Source organism: Terrapene carolina, unplaced genomic scaffold (assembly GCF_002925995.2).
Source record: "Terrapene carolina triunguis isolate 2854851 unplaced genomic scaffold, T_m_triunguis-2.0 Scaffold58, whole genome shotgun sequence".
Taxonomy (NCBI): domain Eukaryota; kingdom Metazoa; phylum Chordata; order Testudines; family Emydidae; genus Terrapene; species Terrapene triunguis.
This window is the reverse complement of record NW_020664409.1, coordinates 11,263,992-11,283,592: the sequence shown is the minus strand read 5'-3', so window position 1 is coordinate 11,283,592 and position 19,601 is coordinate 11,263,992. Positions and strand designations below refer to the sequence as shown.

The following is a 19,601-nucleotide window of genomic DNA, read 5'->3' as shown; positions in this document are numbered from 1 at the left end:
AACTTCAGCAGCGGGGGAAAAACACGCTGTCCTTGTCTATTCTGCCCACGTTGACACTTTGTAGAATTACAGGGCCCTCTAGTGTCCAAGATTTAAATCGTTTGAATTGTTCAAACAGCTGCACCCAGTGAAAGTACCAAGTGGAATTTACTTGTCCTTTGTGATTTAACTAAATGGCATTATATGTGTCTGAGATATGTAATCTACTCTGCATACATATTTATGATATAACTTTTATAAAAATTATTGTGAACTGGTTTAAACTAAGGAAAAAACATGTGGAAGTCGCATTTTTTTTCAAGCTAAAGATTGTGTTAAACTTAAATGTGGTCAATTAAAGGGAAAAAGTGCATGCTGCTTAATTAGAGAACATTATTAGGTTGACAACTCCAAATGAAGTCAGTGGGCGCTGTGAAGGACTGGGCTCCTATGAAAATCAGCTTCTAGATAGCCTTTTAATATGCATTATCGTGTCATTTTGCCTTCCTTCAAAGATGACTTTCAAATATGTCTTCTGAATTTGCCATAATAAGTCTACATAAAGAGACATGGGTCCAGATCCACTGCTCAGTTTCTAGATGCAAAATGGGGAAGTGATTCAGAAGCAGCAGGGTGGCTGGCCTCTTTCAGGGTGTCTACAATGAAGAACATCAGTGCGAATGCCAGATATCTGCCAGTGCCTCTGCCATCTGCTGTTGCTACTTAGGAGAACAACATACAAATGTAGTTTTGGCCATGTGATCAATTATTTACCAATCACATTGGTTATGAACATCCAATGACTTTATATATGTATATGCATGTATTAATTCACATTAAGGAATCTTGTATCAAAGAGGGCATGCCTGATTTTCCTGCGGGAATTCACAGCATTAATTGAGTTAAATGAACTGACTTTTTTTTCTTTTTTGAGTTGACAACAAGTTGATGAAAGGTTATGGTTTCTTGGATTATTTTAGATAGCATCTAAAAGCACTGGTAGCTAATGAATATATCTGTTTGTATACTTGTTGTCTGTATAAACTATGACTTAGGTAGCTTACAGTGAAACTTAAAAAAAAATCTATCCTATATTCGTCAATGAAAATTCTGAATTATTTTTCTTAGGGAAATGATCGCCAATCTAAATCTACTGTTGGCTCCCGTGACACAGGAGACATGGTGTCATCTCCTCAGCCTCCAAAGAGAAAGGAAAAGAGAGAACAGACTCAAGAGAAGATCAGTTTTTCTAACAAACCCACAAAAGTGAAGCAAAATATAAGAGCAACAACTTATATCCTTCAAGATAATGGTGAGTATTTAGGTGAAGTATAACATCATGTAGGTTCCTGAACACTCAGGGCCAGATTCCGGTCTTGGTTATACCAGTGAAAATTTGGAATTACACATTGGTGTAAATCCCAGTGAGGTCATCAGATTTTCAGTGTACTTTGTCTGCCACATTAATTTCCAGATCAAATCATCACGTATCAAATGTATCTGTATGCAGCATTCACAGCCTCAGCCCAATTTATAAAAGACAGACTAACCTGGTATATACCATATATAATGTAAGCTAAATAACTTAGGGTTGCCCCTAAGGGTTTTATGGTTTTGGGTACAGGCATAACCAATGGAAAAACACTGTCAGAATCCCTTTGTCATTGTTCTGCATTGAAAAAAAAAAGAAAAGCTGGCCTGCTCCAAGGACATTACAATGTCCCAGAGGATCCCATGCTGGCTGCCTGGTTCTGATAAAACAAAATGATTTAGACCCAGAGGGAATAGAACAAATGTAGAACTCCAATTAGCCAATAGCTGCAGAGACTAATCACACTTCAGACTTGCTGGAGGCAACTTCTGATTTGCTTCCCCACTGTGTCATGGCAGCAATTTAGAAATTTAGAAATTTAATAATAAATGTTCTCTTTGGGAAATTGCTTTTCCTCCCTTACGGTGTAAGAATTTGTTTTATGTCTAGAAGAATATCTACTCTGGACAGATGTTATTGAGACATTAGTGTGCTATTTTTTCTTATTAATAATGGTTCAAAAATTGTTAACATGGAGCAATTAATATCTGTCAGCAAAAATAAATTACACTTTTCATAACTTCTGATGTTTCCCCAAACTGCTGTTTAAATGTGCTATAATTATGCATCATGCTTTATAACTTTCGCATATTGGATCCAATAGTGCATCTGCAATTTACAGGATTTACAAATTGTACTTCCTGATTCTGAGGAGTAGATTTGAAAATTGGCATTGAAAGATCAATGAAACCCTTTACTCTGAATCACTTTGTAGTATAATGGTATCTTTCTTAGAAGAAGGTTGTAGAATTGCTGCTTTATTTTTGTTGTGAATCTAATGCCCTTGAATTGTAGTACTGATGTTACTATAGGTTGACATCATTATCCAGCTGTTTATGGGTCATGTTCAAACTGTTTGTTTCTTGACAGAGGGATAATTTTCTTATTATACTAAAAGTGACCAAGGGCAATTTTACTGTCTGCCTTTTAGAACTGGCCACCTTCATAGGTTCCCTTTCTTGAAATTGCCTCTGCAATTTCCTCTCTTAAAAGCTATATGCCATGACTTGAAATCTGCAACTTGGTTTAACTGATAGAGGGTAGTCACCCTTGGATGCACCATTCTGAAATTCCAGCTGCAGTTATCAAAGGCTCTGCCTCCTACCTGTTCTCAGGTCCTGGCTTTTCACTGCTAAAGGAGTTACATAACAATTCTCTTATCCCTGATTATGTCATTTAGTTTAATACTACTAGTTATTCAGTAGGTAGTAGTTAAAGTGGTTAAATTAGATGATGATAAGGATTTAATTATGGTTGAGGCTACGATTATGTCATGGAGGTTGCAGAAGTCACGGAATCCATGACTTCCAGCGACCTCCGTGACACTGGGGGCCCTGCAGCTGACCAGCTGCCGTGCGGTGTGAAAAACTGCTATCTGACTGAATGTGCTACTTAGGGTATACTGAGCATGCTCACACGAACAGCAGGGGACCCCTGCAGCAGCCCAACAGGCGGCAGAACCCCTCGCAACTGACCGGCCGCCTCTGGGGACCCCAGAGATGCCCAGCTGCCGCCGCCAGCAGCAAAGGGATCCCGGAGCTACTCAGCAGCCGCTGGAAGGGGCCCCCAACAACTCCCCAGCCGCCAGAAGAGATGGCGTGGGGACCCCCCCAGTTCCAGTCCTGCAGGGCAATGGGGACTCTGCAGCTCCCAGCTGCTGCAGGCGCGGGATGTGTGTGTGTGTGTGATGGGGAGGGAGGGGGGAAGGTGCTGGACCCTCCTCCCTCCCCATTTTGTCAGGGACATATTTAGTAAAAGTCAGGGACAGGTCATGGCTTCTGTGAATTTTTGTTTATTGCCTGTGACCTGTCCCTGACTTTTACTAAAAATATCCATGACAAAATTGTAGCCTTAATTATGGTAGATCTGGAGAAGCCTTGAAGCACTGCACTTAATGAAATAGTGTTTGCCACAGACTAGGATGTTAAGAACCTGGAATGCCCTGCGGAAGGGTATATCTTGCAAGGAGTCTCTTACTTTTGTAGTTTTTGCCCTTGGTGTTAAAAGCAAGAAGAGAGGCCATGCTCTTGGAGAAGACTTTGTCTGTTTGGCTTACAGTTTTTAAGGGCTCGGAGACCTCTAACTCAAAATCCTCAGATCAGTCTCCAAGAATACAGGAATTATCTTCTGTTCAGACAGTTCCATCCTGGTTAACTTGAGGCCTTGGTACCTTTTTCTTCTCCTTAGAAAAGAAGCACTCAGTGGTGTTGAGAGACTCTTGATGCAGAGATCTTAAAGTAGCTCTCAAAATCCAGGTGTATTGATCCACTCTCCTGTTTGGTATATTGAACCTGAACCTCTGGGACGAGATGTTCCTGATTCCAAGTTAAGGAGTCAGTGTACACAGTCTTCTCTGATCCATGTAACTCTGACCCAGTGATTTGATAGTGTCAGTTTTGTTTGGAGTGAGGATTTTCATAAGTAAGGGTTCTGGTTCTGGAGATATTTCTTTAGGTGGGTTCCTGAATTCACGTAGACACCATTGTAAGAAAGATAAGGTATAAAACAAAACCTTAATTAAGCAACTGCTTAACTGATTATCTGTACAACCTTTCTTAGGGTTCTTTTAATTTCGATTGCTTAACTAAAGAAAAAGGACTTGAGAGTTGAATGTAGTTTTATACAGTTTATTAAATATCCTTAATAATAGCAACTAATAGTTTAGGATACAAGAACGCAAAAATAGTATTGGACTCTGATTTGACTAACAGACTAGAAAACTGGTCAAAATAACCATTCAGATTTTCAGAATCAAATCACATGACCACAATAGAAAACAACAATTATACTCAATTACTATCTTGGGAAGGTGACTTTGTTTGGATTTTTGAATAAGAGTCCCTCAGAATAGGGCCTCACTTCTGCTAATTGGTTATCAGCTCCAGTTTGCTAACAAGAGTAAGAACAATCCAAAGCTAGATCACAAGACAATTTAATCAATTATTTACACGCCAATTCACCAAGGTCTCCTTCCCAATGGATCTATAGTAGTCAACCCTTTTAACCTATTTTCCAATTAATCATATTAGCCCCAGGATCTGATTAACTATCTAGAATAAATTACTACATTTATAACAGACTGTATAGACTGAGTGCAGTTCAAGAAGCTTGCACACTTGGTTTCATTTATGTATGTATACACCTAGAACTTGAAAGGCAGTATGAAATCATTAACTGTGGTAGACACACGTCCATATACAGTGTTCTACAATCTTAGTTAACAACACTAACTTGTTCAGTTTTCAGGCTACTTTACAATAGTCTTGATTGGCACCTGTTACAAAACAAAGACACACACAGTAACTCTATGATAGTCTTTAAATCCATGGTACGCTCACATCTGGAATACTGCGTGCAGATGTGGCCGCCCCATCTCAAAAAAGATATATTGGAATTGGAAAAGGTTCAGAAAAGGGCAACTAAAATGATTAGGGCTATGGCATGGCTTCCGTATGAGGAGCGATTAATAAGACTGGGACTTTTCAGCTTGGAAAAGAGATGATTAAGGGGGGTGTGGTGGGGCGACGACTCACCAGCGCGGCACCTCCTGCTGGTTGTCCAGGGAATTAGCTCTTCCAGCCCAGAGTGCCCTCTGCGGGCCAGTGTCTCGCCTGCCGCTGGCCCCGTGTCCTTCCCAGACTCCAGTGCCCTTTGCCCAGGGGTTCTGCCCACCACAGTATCCACTTACTCTGGGTCTCCCCTCCCAGGGGAACCCCCAACCCCCTATCTCCACCTTGCCTCAGTGGCTACTGCCAGTCATCATCTAGCTCCCGCTCCCTGGGGCAGACTGCAGTCTGTAAACCACTCATCATCAGCAAGGGGGGTTGGACCAGCTGCCTCTGCCTATATCTGGGCTGCCCCTCTGCAGCCCTAGTACCCTTTTGTGGGCCCTTAACTCGGCCTGCAGCCTGGGGCTTTGCTAGGCTGGAGCTCCCCAGCTCCCTCTGCCCTTCCCCAGCACTGCTCCACCCTAGGTACCCTCCTCAGCTTCCCAGACAGCCAGGTCCTTCTCTTTCCAAAGCTAGAGAGAGTGTCTGTCTCAGGCTCTGGCCCTCAGCCCTCTTATAGCACCAGCTCTGGTCTGATTGGGGCGTGGCCCCACCTGTGGCTGCTTCCCCCAATCAGCCCAGCTTTTCCCCTGCCAGAGCCCTCTCCCAGGGCTGTTTTAAGCCCTTCAGGGCAGGAGCGGGGTGACATGATGGAGCTCTATAAAATCATGACTGGTGTGGAGAAAGTACATGAAGAAGTGTTATATACTCTTTCTCGTAACACAAGGACTAGGGGTCACCAAATGAAATTAATAGGCAGCAGGTTTAAAACAAACAAAAGGAAGTATTTTTTCACACAATCAGAGGGGTAGCCGTGTTAGTCTGGATCTGTAAAAAGCAACAAAGAGTCCTGTGGCACCTTATAGACTAACAGATGTATTGGAGCACAAGCTTTCGTGGGTGAATACCCACATGCGTCTGACGAAGTGGGTATTCATCCGCGAAAGCTTATGCTCAAATACGTCTGTTAGTCTATAAGGTGCCACAGGACTCTTTGTTGCTTTTTCACACAAAGCAGTCAACCAGTGGAACGCCTTGCCAGAGGATGTTGTGAAGGCCAAGGCTATAACAGGAGTCAAAAAAGAACTAGAAAAGTTCATGGAGGATAGGTCCATCAATGGCTATTAGCCAGGATGGGCAGGGATGGTGTTCTTATCCTCTGTTTGCCAGAAGCTGGGAATGGGCGATAGGGGGTGGATTACTTGATGATTACCTGTTCTGTTCATTCCCTCTGGGGCACCTGGCATTGGCCACTGTCGGAAGACAGGATAATGGGCTAGATGGACCTTTGGTCTGACCCAGTATGGCCGTTTTTATGTTCTTTAAATCACATACACAAGCAGGTACTCTTCTTTACTAATTAAGTACACAGTTTCAGGAATTGATCAGTTGACTGATTTGGGTCATCATCCAAGAGAAAGGCTATGTTACTATCACCAGATCTTTGCTCAGTCATCAGCTTTCAGTTTAGTTATCATTCACAGCAGGATCTGACACTGCGAACACAGGCAATGCAAAGGACAGACATGACTATAGGCTTTTTCTGGTGCACTAGCAGGCAACCTGAATTGTTGGAAAATAGAAAGTGCCTATCCAAGATAGGTACTTGATATCATCAGGAGGACACCCAGGTGGCCAGGCCAGGACCTCTGTCTTCTCTCCTCTCGTTGTCTTCGGCTTTTGGGAAACGACGTACTGAAGGAGACAGGCTGTTTTATCCTGTTTTTGCTGTGTGGTTTCACTTGGTCTCTCTTCTTGGAGATGATGGTGTGGACCAATCAGCTGGTGACCCATATTTCTTCTGAAGATTCAAAATGTCCAACCAAAATGAGTCATCCTGTCTCACCATCCAATCAGGGAATGAGACATCAGCGTTTGGGTTCTTACAACTGGGACTGGAATTTTCCAGTCTCTTTGTGCTACACATTTTGTCACACTAGCTTGTATAAGACAAGTTAGAGCATAACTGTTGGGACAGCCATCTTGGGACATACCTTGAACACTGGCTAATTTGCTCTGGTTAGCAACTTTCCTCCACAACTCGCTTTCTGTGGGCCCCTTTGCTAATCAGAGCAAATTAGCTAGTCCCTCCATACTCTCTGAGTCTCTTTAAACTTGTTTTGACAGTCCATTATACAATGCAAAGTCACTTCAAGAACTATTGTTCTCCAGCAGGCAGGAATAGCTGTATGAATCTACCATTTCTATTCTTGTTCTAACAACAATGGTGGGACCTTGATATGTATGGCTGAGCTGAATCTCTGTGTTATTACCAAACAGTTCATTTCTGACTAGTCCACTTTGTGGTCAAGTGTCCTTATTACCACACTGTTTGGTTTTAGTTCCTTTTATTTATTGCCTCTTTCGGCACAGGTATATTATACTAACTTGATAGCACAAGCATTTCTCATTGTAAACAGCCTTACTTCTTCACTTTATCACGTAAACTAAAAAAAATCATTATGAACGCAACTCCTTTCTTTCCAAACAGGATTGCCCGGGAAGTAAATCCTGTCATTAATTTACAATATTTTGCCCCAAACTGTATAATTTATTGTTACGTTCGCTTTTATACACATTTTAATTATAATTTTCGGTTAAGAACATAAGAACGACCATACTGTGTCAGACCAAAGGTCCATCTAACCCAGTAGCCTGTCTTCCGACAGTGGCCAATGCCAGGTGCCCCAGAGGGAATGAACAGAACAGGTAATCATCGAGTCATCCATCCCCTGTCCCAGCTTCTGGCAAACATAGGCTAGGGACACCATCCCTGCCCACCCTGGCTAATAGGTTCCATCAAGTTCCCCATTTTACTTCTGTATTTGGCACATCATATAATATCTTAGTTTGATATTAATTTAAGTCAGGGAAAAAGGGGAAGTCTCGTTGCAAAAGTCTGTATCAAGTCTGAGTTTTTTCAGATTATTGAAAAAATCTAGCCATTGGGTTTTTATTCTCTTAGCCCTCTGTTCTGTTTTCTCTAAAAGGCCTCGATGCCTGAAATATTCTTAAAGTGATAACTCATAATTTTGGGGCTTTAATGACTACACCGTATCACGATCATAAGGAAGACTCCACTCTTAGGCTGGGGCATCTGGCTTCAAGTGGCAGGGGCTTCTTATGGCCTTCTCCTCCTCCCCCAGATAGGGAAGGGGAGGAAGAGGGGCAGCCTCCCTATTTCCCTCTCTCTCCTTTTAGCACATTGGGTGCTGGCTGGAAGCCAGAGCCTCTTTTAGAGGATAGGAAACAAACATAGGATTCCCCCCTGGGACATCTCTCTTTCTGTACTGGTTGCTATTGCTGTTCCACCCACTGGCAGGAAAGGCTGGGAGCCCCAGAAACTCCCCCACTAGGCATCAGCTGGCTCCACGCTGCTTTCATGTCAGATTTCCCTGCCTGGTGACTTGCATCAGCCAAAGAGAAGGGCGAGCTCTGAAGGAGCTGAGCTTCCTATACTGAGGAGAGGGCAGGTCTTTCTCTAATTTTAGATGAAGGAGGGAGGACTGTGCTTCCCTCTCTGTTTCCCTTACTTTAACCCTAGTGTGAAGGCACACAAGGCCAAGTGTGAAGACAGATAAGTCCAAGGCTTTGCTGGTGGTAGGAGACTGGGAGGAAGGAGATGTGCCTGTCTGTAGGTTGGGCTTAGCTGGGCCCTGAAGGCAGCTGCTGTGGGAAATGACTGCAACTGAGCTCCTGCAGCTAGGGAGGAGGCATCTTCACAGTCGGCCCTGCAGGTAGCTGCTGGTGGAGGCACACATGCAGCCACCGATGCCCAGCCTCCTGATCATTCTCCCCTGCCTGCTGGCTATCTTGACTCTGTCCTGATAGGTCATGCAGACTGCAGGACAATTTGAGATGGCGAGTCACACCTCAGAAACTGGCCCATGTGCAAAATGATCCATAACATGTAGGCTTCTTAAGAGGCCTGTGCAGGGTAAAAATGACTCGCCAACACTTTTTCAAAAATATCCTGTTATCATTTCTTTTTCACGCTGAAATTAAAATCTAATATTTAATTAAATAATAACAAATGTTATGATCAGACACACAGGTTGCAGACAGTAGTGTCATTCAGAGTTCAAACTGAATCCTTTCTAATAGCCATTACAGTAAAGATGGGACTTTGCCTGTGGTTAAATGACACTAGATAGCCCACACTGAAAGTACAGTAGTCCGGTGCTAACAGAAAAAGCAATGTCTCTAAGGTCCCCTTCCTAGAAACCTCTGCACTCACATAGGTTCCCATTGACTTGCTGGAATGGGTCCTAAGACTGTAAAAACACATTTCTCTTTCTGGTGAGTCTTTGGTTAAGGACTATTCAGAAGCAGTTGCAGACTTCCCTCTTGCCACCAGCCATGGAATTATGTTTTCATTACTGAATGCTCTGATAGTTGTTCAACCAGATCAAATGAAAGAATAGCCAGGAAGCAGCTGCATGATTCTCATCATGTGACTGCTATTTCAAAATAATTTCTAGTCATGTCATGTATTTTAACAAGGATTACATTATTATTCCATTATATATTTTTACACTTATTTTTCAATTAAGCTTAACTCTACTTTTTAGTTAGAAGATTCAGATTTCATTTTGGTCACTTCATGATGCTATCTATGGCTTCTTTTCTTCAGCTTTTCTTGGTACTTGTCCCCCATCTTAACGTATGATCTTTTCTGCTGTCAAGAGCAGTCAAATAGAATGCCAGCATTGCTAGATTTTGATTTAAGATCAGCTGCTAGTTATGGTCCCAGACATATAATTTTATTTGAGGAGCTGATGGCAGGTATTCTTTCAATTAGAAGGTTTGCATTGTTAACCATGGCATTTTTCTAAATAAAAGGTTGTTCTTGTCACGTAGAAGTTGCTTTGACGTAACACAGGATTCTGAGCAGACGTTTTGTAGTAAGATTTTCTTCTGTGTGTCCTTTTTATTTTCTTTTGATTGTAATGATCATAAAAGAGCCTGAGAGTCCTGAAAACGTAAAGGCCTCTATGCAATCCACAGAAGAGGTACAGCAGTGACTGCAGCACCACATGTGCTTAAACCAAGTTCTGGGGCACCTGTCTCTGTAAGAGAGAGGTTAATTCAGTTTCCCTGCCCGTTCGTTTCCTAGATCCTCTGACGATGTAATAGTCTGGCTGTGTTTGTTTGAAAAGCCCCTTCCTGTTACCAGGAGTTGATCCTGTTGGGAAAAGGTTCAGTGGATTCTACTGACTCACTGAGGCAGGTGCCTCATTTTCCTATTTAAATATAAGGGAAGTAGAAGAACCACTCTAGAGAGACCATATCTTAGAAGTTTTGAGGCAGGAAGCTCGGGTGACAGCAGCAGCTGTCACCACCAAACCTGGGGAGAAGGCTGAAGCCAAACTTTGTTATTGGTAACTACTTTATTAATAAAGCTAAACTCCAGGAAGGGGGTGACTTTTTGACCCTACACTGTGTGTAGCTTTTGTTTTAAAGCAGGTTAGGAAAGGTATCTGCTCACATGCTGATTTTAGAGAAATATTCCCATATTATCTGGAAAATAAAGAAAATCCTCTTTTCCCACAGAGGCATAAAATACACAATCAAACTTAGAGGAGACTGTGGCAGCACGTAGAGAAGATAGCATTAACTATACTACAGCAGCATAGGTAAACATTGCAATGTATGTTTAATTTAGACTTGGTGCATTCATTTTGTTGCATGTCCTCTAAATAAATCCTTCACAGTACTGCTTGAGTATGCTGATTGTATGAACATGGCACATCAAAATATATTTTTGACATATTATAATGAATTAATTGCTATAGACAATTTAATCTATTTCATCATCAACATTGAGACTTTAAGATGGCCTGCGGCATATAACAAATATTAGCTTGCAGTCATATTTGAAATTAAGTGTGATGATGTATTCAGTGAATATTTTCCCTGGATAAAATAGTGGCTTTCAGGGAGATAGAAATTACCTGGAGTTACAGATACAGTTATTTAGCTAAGTTTGAAAAATTCTGTTTCTCGTCATGGGAGGGGGAGTCATTTAAAAAAAAGAAGTGTGATGAAAATATTTCTGCTGGAGTGTATACCTGAGCAGCATACTAATTTGTTTCCATTGTATAACACATTATTCCAGTGTAACACAATATGCCAAGTCATGGCCAAAGCCAAGATGATAATTTATCTCTTTTCATAGAAATGAAAGGCTGCTTCTTGGAAATTCAAATGCACCAGGAAACAAAAATCCTTTAAAATAAAGTGTAATAAATTGCACTCACAACATTTTTAGCATGCAACCATTTGTACATGTGATTCAGGTTGCTGGTACAATTGCTGGTACAATTCGGGAGAGCTTCTGACAATCAGAATTCTCTAAAAGATGAAATATAGAACATTATGATATCATGATTATCATAGTGTTTTATATAAATTCTTATAGTCTAGTAGTGATAACCTATTAAAACCAAGACAAACCTTGATCCACACTCCAGAGCAGATATAAGCTCTTCTGCCCCATTAATGTACCTTTTGCCATTAAATGTAATGGGCCTGATTCACTGATGCTCTGCATGTTTTATATTCATTTATACTAGTTCAAAGTAGGGTGACCAGATGTCTGGTTTTCGACCGGAACACCCGGTCAAAAAGGGACCCTGGCAGCTCCAGTCAGCACCGCCGACCGGGCCATTAAAAGTCTGGTCGGTGGTGCTGCGAAGCTAAGGCAGGCTAGTCCCTATCTGTCCTGGCTCCGCGCTGCGCCCCGGAAGCGGCCAGCAGATCCGGCTCCTAGGTGGGGGGCCACGGGGCTCTGCGTGCTGCCCCCGCCCCGAGCACTGGCTCCGCACTCCCATTGGCTGGGCACCGGCAGAGGCGGTGCCTGCGGGTGAGAGCAATGTGCAGACAGAGCTGCCTGCCACACCTCTACCTAGGAGCCGGACTTGCTGACTGCTTCCACGGCACAGCACGGAGTCAGGACAGGCAGGAAGCCTACCTTAGCCCCCCCGCTGTGCCGCTGACTGGGAGCTGCCAGAGGTAAGCCTGCCCTGCAACCCACTGCTCCAGACCTGAGCCCCACCCAAACCCAGAGGCGCCTCTTGCACCCTGAACCCCCCAGCCCCACCCCAGAGCCTGCACCTCCAGACAGAGCCCTCACCCCCTCCTGAACCCCAACCCTGTGCCCCAGCCCAGAGCCCCCTTCCACACCCTGAACCCCTCTGCCCACCCCCCAGCCTGGAGCTCCCTCCTGCACCCCAAACCCCTCATCCCCGACCCCACCCCAGAACCTGCACCCCCAGCTGGAGCCCTCGCCCCCTCCCGAACTCCAACCCCCTGCCCCAGCCCGGAGCCCCCTCCCGCACACTGAACCCCTCATTTCTGGCCCCATCCTAAAGCCTGCACTCCCAGTTAGAGCCCTCACCCCCTCCCACACCACAACCCCATGCCCCAGCCCAGTGAAAGTGACTGAGGGTGGGGGGAGAGCGAGCTGCCGAGGGAGGGGGAATGTAGTGAGCGGGGGGTGGGGGCAGAGCCTCGGAGAAGGGGTGGGGCAGGGGCCATGGCCCCAAGAAGGGACGGGGCTAGGGTGTTCAGTTTTGTGGGATTAGAAAATTGGCAATCCTAATTCAAAGTAAGGGTAAAACACTATTTGATTTCAATAGGGCTTTCTGTGGGCTCTGGGGCCTACACAGGATTAGGGGCTATTAACATACTAACAACAAGCAATAGGCATTACACCGTAAAAGCTCTAAGTAGTAAGTTACCATAAACTCTATGTCATCTTGATCTGAACGTATGACATATCTTTCCTAGTCTCCAATTGCTTATCTGTGTTTCTGTGCACTGAAGGTGTGCATAGAAAATATTCTTGTGTTTTGTTTGCTAAAGAACTAAATTAAAATCCATTGTGGCTGTTCTTTCATGGAGTCTTTCAGGCTCTGTTTCTATTACAAGGGTTTGCAGAAAGGTTTTAGATTTACTGGGGTAATGTCTGCACCCAGCTTGTAGATAGTTAAATAGGGTCTAACCAACATGGTTGCTGCAAAGGAAAAATGTGTCTCACTAATCTGCTAGAATTCTTTGGAAATGTCAGTGTGGTAATACGTACAAATAAATAGTGATGATGATAAAGTAGTGGATAAAAGAGAATTGGTTTATAAATTCAAAAGGCCTGTGACAAGATCCCTCAGGGTATGTATCTACACTGCAGCTGGCAGCGTGCCTTGCAGCCCATAGACAGACGCTTGTGAGCTCTGTGTGAGCTACTGTGCTAAAGTTAGCAGTGTAACATAGCGCAGGCAGCGGTATGGGCTAGCTGCCAGAGTATAAGCCTGAGCTCAGGTGGCTAGCCCGTGCCGCTGCCCATGGTGCAACGTCCACACTTCGGTTTTTAGTGCGTTACTTGGAGCGAAGCAAGTGTGTGTTTGTCTCCCCCGGCTGGAGGCAGACTCCCAGCTGCAGTGTAGACATATCCTCAGAAGAGGCTGTGACAGACTGACAGTATCCTGTAATATCATGAACAAATGTTATGGACTTAAGATAAACCTTATGGAGTTAGGGTTAATACCTTTGGGGTCCATTGTATTAAAAATGCAATTGTGTATGTGTTATTGTGGCGTGTGTACTTTCTCTAGTAGGAGGGGGATGCTGACGTACTTCCTCTGTCATCTGTCCTTTGAAGCCATCCCCTTTGCGAGGTGGATACTCTAGGGACCAACAGACAAAGAAAGGATTTTTGGATAAATAGTCTGGTTTTTAAACTGGCTCAAGGCCTTCTTCCTGATCCAGCAAAAGGACAGTACCCCTGGTCCACAGAGGACCCCAGTCCTTATGGAAGGATTGGAAAGACATGACCTACTGAGGCCCCATAAGACTGGGTGCTAGTTCTGAGCTGAGGCTGTGATGAACTTGTGACCACAAAGGAAACCCCTTGGGTGGGGTTTTGAAGGACTGCTCCTGCCAGAGCCTGTGTTAGAGTTGGGGTGATCTCTGGTAAGCTTTTTAGCTTGTGGGTAGGTTCTTTATTGTTTTAAAAATGTTTTCTCTGTAGTGCTTTTACCTTATACATCGGTTTGCATAAAAATATGCTGTGTGGGTAACTTAGAATTGTAGTAATTACAGGTATTTGTCTCTGAAGAGAAAGCAAGTAGGTGTGCTTGAGCAGCCTGTCTTTGCTGGGAATAACACTGTGCAGCTGGGAAATATGCCAGTCAGAAGGGAGTGAGATGTGGTTTTTGACTCAAGAAAGGCAACAGATGGGGAGCTGGAAGTTGAGAGTTGGTGGCCTTGCTGGACCACTGAGGGGAAATACAGGTGCAGTTGCCCTGAACTGTAACAAAGTCTACTGAAAAAACTAAGTAATCATGAGGTGAGGCAAACTGTTGTCATGTATCAAAAACTGGCAGAGACAGGATTGGATGGTCAGTTTTCACCATGGCAGAAGTTAACAGCAGGATATTAGTTCTGATGTTGATTAATATATTTATTAATGATTTGGAAAGGGGGATGAGCAGTCAGGTTGCAACATTTGCAGATGATGAAGTTTTTAGGTTAGTCAAGAGAAGTCTGTAAGGAACTTGTAGAGGGACCTAACCAAGATATGTGCATGGGCAAGGTAATGGTAGATGAAGTTCAGTATTGATACAAGGTGATGCAGATTGGTGGGAAAAGGTTGTGCAACTCATATACCTTACAGAATTCTAAGTTAACTGTATCAGCTCAGGAAGGATACCTGGGAATCACTGTACCCAGCTCAATAGAGACCTCTTTTCATTGTGCATCTGTGGTCAAAAAAGCAGGATGGAGACTAATATGAAAAATATTATGTCATTATGTAAGTCAGTGGTATGACCTAGTTTTGCTGGTACTGGTATACTGTGTGCACTACCGGTCACCCCATATCAGAAAGGATATTACAGATTTAGAGGAGGTTCCAAGAAGGAAAAAGAATGTGATTAGGGACATGGAAAAATACATATGAAGAGACTGAAAAAATTGGGATTGTTTACCTTAGAAAAGAGGAGACATGATATAAAATAATCAAGTATATAAAATAATGAATGGTGTGGAGAAGATAGATTAGGCACTTTTGTTCCCCCAGTCTCATAACACAAGAACAAGGGGATAGTGAGTGAAATTTAAAAGTGGCAAATTCAAAATTAATAAAAGGAAATGCTTTCTTTTACACGACTGTGGAACTCATTGCCATTGGATTTTGTTGGGGCCAAAAATTTAGCAAGATTCAAAAATGGATCAGACATTTATATGGATATTAAGAATATCCAGAGTTATAATAGTTAATGCTAACAAGTGGTTAATGCTAACAAATTTTGGAAGGTATATAAAACTGCATTTTTCAGAGCATAAACCAGTCTCTAATTGTTAGGGATTAGGATGAGAGCATCATGGGGACAGATTATTCCACATCAGCCTACTGAGGGGTTTCTTGCATTTTCCTCTAAGCCTTAAGACATCTGGTGCTGACCTCTGTCAGGGACAAGATATTGGACTAGCTGGACTATGAATCTGACCCAGTAAAGCAGTTTCTATGTTCCTATTTACACACTGACTTTCTGAATAATATAGACTTTTATTTTAAATAGCTTTAATTGGCGATTTTAAGCAGTAGGTGGTGAAATGTTCATTTTATTTCTGACAGGAAAAAATGTAACAGTTCTCCAATGGCATGGGCAGAAGTGAATTAAGTTATTTTCCCCCCAAGATCTCTAAAATGAGGCTTTTACTGCCTGCAGTGTAATAGTTTTCTTTTGCTATGTAAACGCAGTATCAGTCTGGTTTGCTATAGAAATGTTTTCCTAATGCCTTTTTTTGTGCTTTTCATGCTGTGAAGCAGCTGATATGTGTTCTCGTGAAAGGTAAATTGTAGGAGATTCATATTTATAGGGATTCTGGCAGTAACTTAGGAGAACAGACATTTGAAGTGTAGCATGCATTTGTTAGTGAAGAATATTGGTAAATCGATAGCCTTTTTGAGGTTGAATGGGACAGTGAAATAAAAAGTAGTCTTTTTTTACCCCCTTCTGGCTTACCTCAAGTCAATTATTTAACTTATATTAGTCTCCGGAGATATTGCTCCCAGAGTGGGAATTGTAAATCAGTTTAAACATACTGATGAATCTAACTTTTTTAAACAGATACTTTGATAGTCTTTTTGTGCTAAAATGTGAATTTTTAAAAAATATATTACATTATAGGACTCTTATCCTGAAGGAAACTTCCAAATATATTAAGTCAAATTCTCTCTTTTGTGCACTGGAAGTGGGAGATGATACGGGGTTGGAAGGAAGAGATGGATTTATTGAATGGGCGGGTCAGTGCATGAACATCCCTACAGCCCGTTTCTGACAGGGTATCTGGCCTGTGTTTCAGGCTCATCCCCACATGTTTTCCACCAGTGACCAAATTGGCTTATCAGATTATGCTTTCTGTCAGTTTATAGCTGGAATAAGGAGCTGGGGTGGCACATAACATGGCCACTTGCATCAGCACACCTGGCCGCTGAGAAGTCTGTGGTGAAAGGGCTACTCGGAAGGTTTTCACAGGAGGAAGTATGGGAAGCTACACTGGGAGGGAAGCAGTGAGGGCCTGTGTGTGTGTGTGTGTGTGTGTGTGTGCGCGCGCGCGCAAGGGTTACCAATTTAAAGCCCCAGTTTAGTAAAGCACTCAAGCATGTGTTTAACCCCATTCCTATTCAGGACAGCACATGATTATCTTTTTAAATGGAACATCAATGGGACTCTGCCTTTGTCTACTCACACAGGTTGTACCAATGTAACTACATCGATTTAAGACTACCTTACACTGATTTTAGCTTAAATTGATAAAAAATAAACTTAAGTTAAATCAGTGCCAGGCACTCCTAAATTGATTTAAGTGTCCCCACATGAGAGATGCACTGATTTAATTAAATCAATTTATAAACCACTTTAGTGTACATGGTACAATTTCTGTATGTGGACAAGACTTCAAGTGCATGTTTGCTTAAAGTGAAACATGTGATTAAATGCTGTCATGAATAGGCCCCGATCCTACAATCACACACATGCATACATTGTCTTCAGTGAAACTGATTTCATGTTTAAAGTTAAGCATGTGAATATGAGTTTGAAGGATCAGGCCTAATATATTGTGTCTTCAGAAATTAAATTTTATTCCAAAACGGAAATATATAAATTACTACACAAGTCAGCTGGAAAACATGGAGCTTCATTCAGTGCTGTTATTTAACATTTAATGGCAGTTTTCTCACATATGACACTCTCTGCATCATCATTAAACAGTGTGGAATAAACAGTTCATATTCGATATAAAAAAATTTATAATCTCTTCTCTTGGAATGAAAGTCAATAAATCCAAGAAAGTATATCATCCTTGAGCACATCAATTGTTTGTGGTTGGGATGTCTTTCACAGAGACTTTTCAGCTTCATATCAATTATTCAGCATATATTTGAGTATATGTTCTCTGTGTGTGTTTGTTTAGTACATTAAACGGAAAAAATCTATTAATGCAAATGTTCAAGTTATAGCACAGTTGAGAGAAAATATAAACCGAGAAATAAAAGCTCTAGTTCCTACAGCAACATTAACTTGGACATATTTTATATATATATTATTTCCTATTCCTGTTTTGCTGGTTAAAAATGTAGTTTATATATGTTTCTGTCCATTATAAATTGTATACTCCAAAATATACAAGATGTACATATAGTTGATTTAATATTGCTGCAGAAACTTTTGCATATCCTGTCATTTTATATTGATGAAAGCTTAAATGTTGCATTAATGTGGTAGTCTTCTGCATTTAATTTCCTTCTTTTTTAAAATAAATAATTTTAAAATGTGACTGTGGTTAATAAAGTTGGCATTTAGATAGCCTTAACTAGACTAGAGTTCACATCTCACTGAGATGAATTTGATTGGTGTGTGTGTGGTAGAATTCACACCTCATTGAGGGGACCCGGATAGTTCAGAGTTGGGCTCCCAATCCTGTAGTTGCTACCATTTGCTTGGAGAGAGAAATTTTTTTTTTACATGCAGCAGTAATTGACAGTACTTACAATATTCCCTATAACAAAACAGGAAATACAACAAATATATAGCTGCTACGAGCAGTAAATGTTTTTTTATGGCACCATCTATATTAGCTGACCATTGCTAAATGCAGCAAAAAATGGCCCTGAAGGCCCTGAAGTTATGAGATCTGCAACAGTTCACACCTGTAGTTATCTTCTGTGCCTGATATTAAGGCAGGATATTCTTGTGTATTTGTGGGTAGGTTTTTGTTTGCTTTTCGTTTTATTTATTGTTTTTTTTTCTATAGTACTTAACGCAATGGTATCTGAGTTCACCAGGATTATAATGAATTTAGCCTCACAACTTCTTTCTCTAGTTCTCTTTCCATCCATTTAACTATTATTTTATGTCTTCTTATCCCCTCCTTACTGTCCGTCCTGTTCTGTTCTCTTCTAACCTCTCCATTCCTCCCCCATTTTCTGTGATCCACGATTTTTGATCCACTTGCTTTCTCACTTTCCGTTGCCTCTCTCCATACCCTTCCTTGCTCTCTGTTCTCTCCTCCTCTCATTAGGACTAGGATGCAATGCAAGAGATCTTCCAGCTCTGTCACAGACTTCTTGTGTGACTTTGAGCAAGTCATTTAACTTCCATACCTTGGTTTTCCCATTTTACAATACCATAGCATAAGCATGTGAATAAAAATACTCATCTCATATCAGCGTTGAGAGAGTCAGTTCACTGATGTTTGCAGAGCACTTTGAGGTCCTTAGATGGAAAGTGTTATAGAAGTGCAAAGTGTTGCTTTTGTTTTTCTGCTCTTCCTTATTCCACGGTTCCCACACCATTCTCATCTCCTCTGGTGCTGTATTCTCTTTGTCTCCTATTCCTCTGGCAATCACCACAGTCTCTCTTCCAGTCGCTGATGGAGAAGGCTTCTTCTGGCAGCTCCCAGGGAACCAGTCCTACTTGTTCAGCGGGTCTGATTTAGAATTTCAGAGTCTCTTCATTTTGCACCTCTTATTGTCTGCACAGAGTAGAGCACCCAACAGAGAAATACTCCCCTGTCTAGGGTTACCATAATCCAGCAAGCAAAAAAGAGGATGGGAGGAGCCCCGCCCCTGTCCTGCCCTAGCCCCGCCCCATCCTGCCCTAGCCCCGCCCCTGCCCCTCCCACTTCCCCCCCTCAGAACCCCCAACCCTCCCCCCGCTCCTTGTCCCCTGACTGCCCCCTCCTGGGACCCCTGCCCCTAACTGCCCCCCAGGACTCCACCCCCTACCTAAGCCTCCCTGCCTCTTGTCCCCTGACTGCCCCCTCCTGAGACCCTCCCCCCATCCTAACTGGCCCCCTAGGACTCTACCCCCTACCTGTACCCTGACTGCCCCAACCCTTATCCACACCCCCACCCCCAGACAGACCCCTGGGACTCCCATGCCCCATCCAACCACTCCCCACCCCCTGACAGCCCC

General features: G+C 42.6%; 1 protein-coding gene across 2 annotated transcripts in view; it reads left to right on the top strand.

Annotated features, from left to right (window-relative positions):
- The window catches only part of DCDC2 (doublecortin domain containing 2), a 132,272-nt gene that overhangs the window by 72,101 nt on the left and 40,570 nt on the right, over positions 1 to 19,601 (top strand). For both annotated transcript variants that reach the window (XM_026660519.1, XM_026660522.1), the window contains exon 8: positions 1,108 to 1,291. In XM_026660519.1, the coding sequence (XP_026516304.1) occupies positions 1,108 to 1,291 (184 nt within the window). The remainder of the gene's footprint in view (positions 1 to 1,107; positions 1,292 to 19,601) is intronic.